This window comes from Dipodomys ordii, unplaced genomic scaffold (genome assembly GCF_000151885.1).
Source record: "Dipodomys ordii isolate 6190 unplaced genomic scaffold, Dord_2.0 Scaffold5, whole genome shotgun sequence".
Lineage (NCBI taxonomy): Eukaryota > Metazoa > Chordata > Mammalia > Rodentia > Heteromyidae > Dipodomys > Dipodomys ordii.
Genome location: NW_012267221.1, coordinates 24116945 through 24124373, shown reverse-complemented (window position 1 = coordinate 24124373; position 7429 = coordinate 24116945). Strand labels below are relative to the sequence as shown.

The 7429-nt window shown below is 38.0% G+C and overlaps 1 protein-coding gene across 1 annotated transcript in view; it reads left to right on the top strand.

The window, feature by feature from the left end:
* Positions 1-7429, top strand: part of Cir1 (corepressor interacting with RBPJ, 1) — a 39088-nt gene that overhangs the window by 12192 nt on the left and 19467 nt on the right. Inside the window, exon 7 of the mRNA XM_013029241.1 lies at positions 264-381. Coding sequence (XP_012884695.1) covers positions 264-381 — 118 coding nt within the window. The remainder of the gene's footprint in view (positions 1-263; positions 382-7429) is intronic.

Below are 7429 nucleotides of genomic sequence, written 5' to 3'. Positions count from 1 at the left end.
TAGGGGAGTTCTATGTGAAGTCTTTTGAGGAACCTCCATACTGCTTTCCAAAGTGGTTGGACAAGTTTACATTCCCACCAACAATGAAGTAAGGTTCCTGATTACATTTCTTATCAAGCATTGTAGCCTCCTCCTTTGTTTACCCTTCACATCCCTTCCCAGCCTCCTCCCCACCCCCCAGATCTTTTTAAAATATGCCTAAGGCACAGGGAGTTGAAAGTTAAGTTCTTATATTTTGGAATTAAAATAATGTTTACTATTAGGTTCGAAATGTGAGGTGCATTAAATGCCACAAATGGGGTCACGTCAACACAGACCGAGAGTGTCCTTTGTTCGGTCTTTCTGGAATCAATGCAAGTTCTGTTCCTACTGATGGCTCAGGTAAGTACTTGACAAGATTGGTTTGTTTTAGACTCTAGACAAATAAGAAAAGATTAAATGTTTTCTTTTATCTCCCTAAGTATTTTTTGTTTTGTTTTACTTGGATTTAAATTTTTTTGGTCAAGTGACATCCCCAAAATATAATCATTAAGGTTGAGACTGAAGTTCAGAGTTAAGAGAGTTTACCTAACCTGTGCCCAGCCAGCTTCAATCTCCAGCATTACAAAAAAGAAAAAGAAGCCAGGTGCTGGTGGCTCACGCCTGTAATCCTAGCTACTCAGGAGGCTGAGATCTGAGGATCGCAATTCAAATCCAGCCCGGGCAGGAGAGACCTTGAGACTCCTATCTCCAATAAACCACCAGAAAACTGGAAGTGGCGCTGTAGCTCAAGTGGTAGAGGGCTTGCTTTGAGCTGAAGAGCTGAGGGACAGCGCCCAGGCCCAGAGTTCAAGCCCCACGGCCGACCAAAAAAAAAACAGTGGGAAACTGTTATGTGTTGAATTTAAATGCTGTGTAACACTTAAAGTTAATTCTTCACACCAAAGACCCTATGAACTTGATTTTAACAAGATACAGTAACTGTAGTTAATTAGGCTAGTAGAATAAAATTAAAAGGGAAAAATAGGATTAATTTTCATATTTAGTTAATGTGTAAAAAATAGACTAGACTGAAAGCCTCAAAATTATTTCTGTTAAATAAAAACTTAAAAACTGAGTTTTTTAAAGATGCTAAATATTTTCTGGCATCTATGGCTCACACCTGTAATCCTAGCTACTCAGGAAGCTAAGATCTAAAGATTGCAGTTTAAAGTCAGCCTGGACAGGAAAATGAAACTCTCATCTCCAGTTAACTACCGAAAAGTCTGAAGTAGAGCTTTGGCTTAAGTGGTAGAGCAGGAAAAGCTAAGGGACAATGCCCAGGCCCTGAGGTTAAGCCCTAGTATTGGCATGCGTGTTCACGAGCACGCGCACACACACACACTGGTCAACGTAAACAAGATAAACATACAGGTTTTGAGGAGAGGGGAAGCTGGGGGGATTAAATTTACAGTTACACTTGAACCAGGCACCAGTGCCTTTTTTTTTTTTGCTTTAACAATTAATTTTAATTTTGTTATTTTAAAATTTTTCTCATACCCAGGCCATCACGGACTACATTCCTTCTATTTACACTTTTTCTGTAGCTGGGATAGCAGATGCACACTTTAACTCTCTTATTGGTTAATACAGGGTTGGGGACATAACTTTTACCAGGGGCTGGCCTTGAACTAAAATCCCCCTCCACTCTGCTGCTTGAGTAGCTAGGATATTTTGGGTTTGGGGTTTTTTTGTTTTGTGTTGTGTTGTTTTTTTTGTGTGTGTTTTAAGCTCTTAAAAGATGTAAGTTCTATTCTATTTTACAATCTAATCAGAAACATACCGTTAACATCAAAAAAGAAACATAATAGCACCCCAATTACAATCTAGTCAAAAAAATAAATAACTTAGGTAGAGAGAAGGTGGAATTAAAATGACCTTTGGAGAATTAAAATTTAGACAGAAAGCTTGACACCCCCCCAAAAAAAAAAACCAAAAAGATGAGAAGTAAAAATAACCACAAGGAATTTTTTTTGGTGGGGGGAGGGTTATCAGTGTGGGGCTTGAACTCTAGGCCTGTACATTGTCCCTGAGCTCTTCGGTTCAAGGTGAGTGCTCTACCACTTGAGCCACAGTGCCACTTCTGTTTTTCTGGTGGTTAATTAAAGATAAAAGTCTCATGGACTTTCCTGCCCAGGCTGTCTTTGAACCGTGATCCTCAGATCTCTGCCTCCTGAGTAGCTAGGATTACAGGCATGAGCCACTGGCAGCCATCCAAGAATTTAACTTGGATGACTTTAAGTGAGAAAAATCAGATTTTAATGTCTCAAAAAGCTGGACAGAAGAGAGTTTGACCATTCATGCTGCAGCTTGTGTTTCTTAAACTTGCCTAATTAATGCAAGGAATCATTTAAGTATTTTGTTTAAGTATTGTGTCCAAGCCCCTATCCAGGGGACTATTGTTTTGTTTCTGAAAGAGGAATAGCGTAGAGTAAAAGGAAATATAGTAATGTATTGAAAATGCATGCTCTTAACATTTCTTATTTCTTACTGGCAATTTAATTAGTATTAGGGGAATGGCAAGATAAAAATTGTTGATAATATGAAGTGAACTAACGAATACCAATTGAATCTGCACTGTGATCCTAATATAAAAAACTACATGGAGATAAATTAGGACTAGAAGGACACATGAAAAAATGAAAATAGTTAATGTGTTGATTTGCTGAAATTACATGGTTTTCTTTTATATTAAAATCTATTATTAAAATTGGAAAAGAAATTTAAAATTTAGGCTTTTCAAATACTGACTATCCTATGAAACTCTTCAGAGCAATAATGTTTTCCTTTATATGCCCATATTAAATTTATTTTCAGAATAATTGGAACAGCTAAAAAGAGAAGCTAGTTACTGGTGTGTTGTAAAGGGACTGTTCATGATAAGAAATAACTAGCAAATTGAATTAATTCTTTGCTTCAGTCTTTATAAAATAAAGTGTTAGGAAAATTTCCGTTTTTTTCCTTTCAGACTGACATGGTATATGAGAATAAATACTACTAAATGCAATAAAGTATTTTCATTTCTTAAATCTTACAACTTATATAAGAATATCTGAACAACAACAAAAAAGGATACAATTGTGTTAAAAATGCACCATTTTAAGCCAGGCCATTAGTGGCTCACAGCTGTAATCCTAGCTACTCAGGAAGCTAAGATATTGAGGATTTTAGTTCAAAGCCAGCCTGGGGGAGAAAAGACTCATCTCCAATTTAGCACCAAAAGAAGCCAGAGTAGTACTGTGGCTCAAGTGGTAAAGCACTAGCTTTGAGCAAAACAGCTCAGAGACAGTACCCAGGCCCTGAGTTCAAGCCCTAGACCAGCACCAAAAAAAGACAAAAGAAATTACTGGGTCCTGGTTACTCATGCCTATAATCCTAGCTACTCGGGGAGCTGAGATCTAAGAATTGTGATTCAAAGCCAGCTTGGGCAGAAAAGTCTGTGAGACTCTTATCTCCAATTAACCATCGGAAACCAGAAGTGGTACTGTGGCTCAAAATGGTAGAGCACTAGTTAGCCTTGAATGAAAGAGCTCAGGGACAGGGCCTAGGCCCTAAGTTCAAGCCCCACAACTGACAACAAAAATCAAACCCAAAAACACCATCTATAACACTATTACTTAAGCTGATTAAAGGTCCTGTCTGGCCAGGCAGGTGCACACCTGTATTCTCAGTAGTTAAGAAGCTGAGGGCAAGGATCAAGGGTTCAGGGCCAGCAGAGGCTTCATAGTGAGGCTCTGTGCAAAAAAATAAAAATAAAAACCAGGCACTGGTGGCTCACGCCTGCAATCCTCACTACTCAGGAGGCTCAGATCTGAGGATCACAATTCGAAGCCAGCCCGGGCAGGAAAGTCCGTGAGACGCTTATCACAACAAACCACCATAAAACCAGAAGTGGCACTGTGGCTCAAGTAGTAGACCTCAAGGCCAGTGAAAGAGCTCAGGGACGGCATCCAAGCCGAGTTCAAGCTCCACTACTGACTAAAAAAAAAAGAGAATTCCTAATCAATTTCTAAGGTACCATCAACCTTGACACCATCAGCTTAAGCTAAAAATAAGAACAATTGAATATTTGGCAGGATAGTAGTGCCTTTTTCTGTTAGCTTAAATTATGAACCTTACAAATAAGGAATTTATCCCAAGGAAATAGTCACGGCTATATACCAAAGATTTAATCACAGAAGATTGTATATGAGATATAGAAAGAAATTAAGTGAATAATTAGGAATGATGTTACAGTGAGGCTGGGCACTGGTGGCTAATCTTATCTATTCAGGAGGCTAAGATCTAAGGATCAGGTTTGGGTTTTTTTGTTGGTTGTGGGGTTTGAACTCTAGGCCTGGGCGCTGTCCCTGCACTCTTTAGCTCAAGGCAAGTGCTCTACCACTTGAGCCACAGTGCCACTTTTGGTTTTCTAGTGGTTTATTGGAGATAAGAGTCTCAAGGACTTTCCTGCCTGTGCTAGCTTTGAACCTCAATCCTCAGATCTCAGCCTCCAGGCATGAGCCACCGGTGCTTGGTAAGGATCAGGTTTTGAAGTCCGCGTAGGCAGACAAATCTGAGAGACTTTATCTCCTGTCAACCATCAAAAAGCTGGAAGTGGAGGCATAACTCAAATGGTAGATTTCCATCCAGCCTTGAGCAAAAAAAAAAAAAAAAGCTAAGCAAGAGCACAAAGCCCACTAGTAGCTCATGCCTGTAATACTAGCTGCTCAGGAGTCTGAGATCTGAGGATCATGGTTTGAAGCTAGCACAGGCTGGAAAGTCTATGAGACTCATACCATTAATAAACTACTCAGAAAAAGCCAGAAGTGGCATTGTGGCTCAAGTGGTAGAACACGAGCCTTGAGCAAAAAGAAGCTCAGAGACAGTGCCCAGGCCTTGAGTTCAAGCCTCAGGACTAGCCAAAGAAAAGAGCACAAACCCCTTGAGTTCAAGCTCCTGCGCTGGCACCAAAATACACAAACATACAATAGCTATTCAAATTATATGAATGTCTGGGTGTCATTGGTCCTCTAATTGTACCCACTTATGCCACTTATGATACCTTAGGGATGCAGTTCAATGCAATTCTAGGAAAGTTTGTGAGACTAATTTCTAATTAACTACCAAAAAAAAAAAAAAAGAAGAAGAAGAAGCTCAAGTGGTAGTGCACTAGCCTTGAGCACAAAAGCTCAAGGACAGTGTCAAGCCCTGAGTTCAAGCCTAGGACAAACAAACACACAAGATATGAAGATTGCTTCTAATACAAACGTTGTTTACAATATTCTCCCAAATAAAAAATCAAGTTATTAAAAAAAAAGTTGTTTTTCCTTAGCAGTCACAGACCTTGGGTTAAATCACTAGATCCTAATAATCAGTAGTTATTTGTGTTTATCTTTAGATAGCCATATAGACAAACATACTTTCAGCAAAAGGATTAGAAAAAGATAGGCCAAAATACTGTTTGAAAGGTGGAATTGCCTAAGATATTTTTGCTTCATAATTTTGCTTATCCATATTTCCAACAGTTAAAGGTAAAGTACATTTAAAAATGTTTAGATGAATATTGTTTTAGAAGAATTAAATTATACATAGGAAATAAATTATTTAAATTGGCTTGCTCAGCTAATAATGCCTTTATAATTTGACCTGAATTTAGCACTAGTACTTAACTAAAGCTAATAGAAACTCCTAAATAGGCTTCTCAAAACAAAATTTTTAAAAAGTCTACTATATCAAAATGGAAAGCAAATAATGATGTTGTATTCTGAATTTGAATGCAATGAAAAATAAACTGACCAATTTCCTAATCCACTTGCTGATTCAAGCTAGAGAAACTCTTTTCATTTAAAAAAAAAATCACCTATTGAATAATGTCTCACCAGTGAATAGAGATTATTTTTGCAATAAGGCAATTTCAGTGGATGTGGTTATCATGGGATAATCACACCCCTGGGGTACAGCCTTGTGCCTGTAATCTCCCAGGAGTGTAATTATTTCATGATAACGCACCCCCTGGTGTTACATTATTTCTATTATGAAATTCTTAGTTTAGTATATAAAGTAACTTACTTTGATCACTGAAACTGCAAGGTGCTGTTAGAATGTTCCAGCTGTGAGGTTTACAGAGACCAGCTATAAGATTTACTTCTCCTTTACAAAGTTAAATTAGGCAATCAAAATGCTTCTTTGGGCTAAGCTGGTTTAGAATATCTTTTCTACTGATAAGATCATCTTAACTTTATAAATTTTCATCTACTGTAGACATACCAAAATTACCTGTAAAACTTGTAAGCCTCAGTAGTGAGTGAATTTTTAATAAAATATTCTGTAATATAGTTAAATGGTCAGCCTACCTTGCCTTTTATCTATAGTCCTTATCTTTATTGCTAACTCTTAGCATTTGAAGTTTTTAATACATATTAAAGTTAAACATCTTTTTTAAAAATCCAGTGGGATATTTCAACAGAGGAAGTGGGTTTCTGTGGTAGCTTTATTAAAATTTAATTGACCTATTTAAAATGGCTTTTAGAGCCGGCACTAGTGGCTCACTCCTGTAATCCTAGTTACTCAGGAAGCTAAGATCCTAAGGATTGTGGTTCAAAGTCAGCCTGGACAGGAAAGTCATGAGATTCTTACCTCTAATTAACTACCAGAAAACTGGAAGTGTCTCTGGCTCAAAGAAGTAGAGCTGAAGAAGCTCAAGGACACCACCTAGGCCCTCAGTTCGTCTTATGACCCACACAAATAAAATAATAATAAAATGGTTTTAGTATATTTATAGAGTTGTATATCCATCACCAATCAATTTTAGAACGTTTTCATTATTTCAAAAAGAAACTCCATACCTCTTAGCCTTAAACCCAAGTCCCCAACTTCAGGCAACATTACTTTCCATCTATAGATTTGCCTATTCTGGACATTCTTCTATGAGGTACATTTTCCTGTTTTGTTCAAACACACACAATTTAGCAAAGTGAATAGTCTTAAAATAATTAAAAATTATTGTCCACAAGAATATGAGTTTATGTATAGGTATCTACAAAACAGATTAGTAAGCTGGGAGTTCATGCATGTGATCCTAGGTACTCAGGAGGATGAGATCCGAGGATCATGGTTCAAAGCCAGCCCATGCAGGAAAGTCCTTTATACTGTTACCTCCAATTAACTACCAAAAAGCCAAAAATGGCTCAAGTGGTAGAGTACTAGCCTTGAGCAAAAAAGCTCAGGTATAGCACTCAGGCCCTGAGTTGAAGCCCAGGACCAGCAAAAACAATTAGTATATAAAATCTGTACGTGAGGAGGCAACAATGCTAGATAAGAAATGTACTCATGGGGCTGGGAAGGTGGCTCAGTGGTAGAGCGCTTGCCTTGCATGCCTGAGGCCCTGGGTTTGATTCCTCAGCACCACATAAGCAAAAAGAAAAAAGCC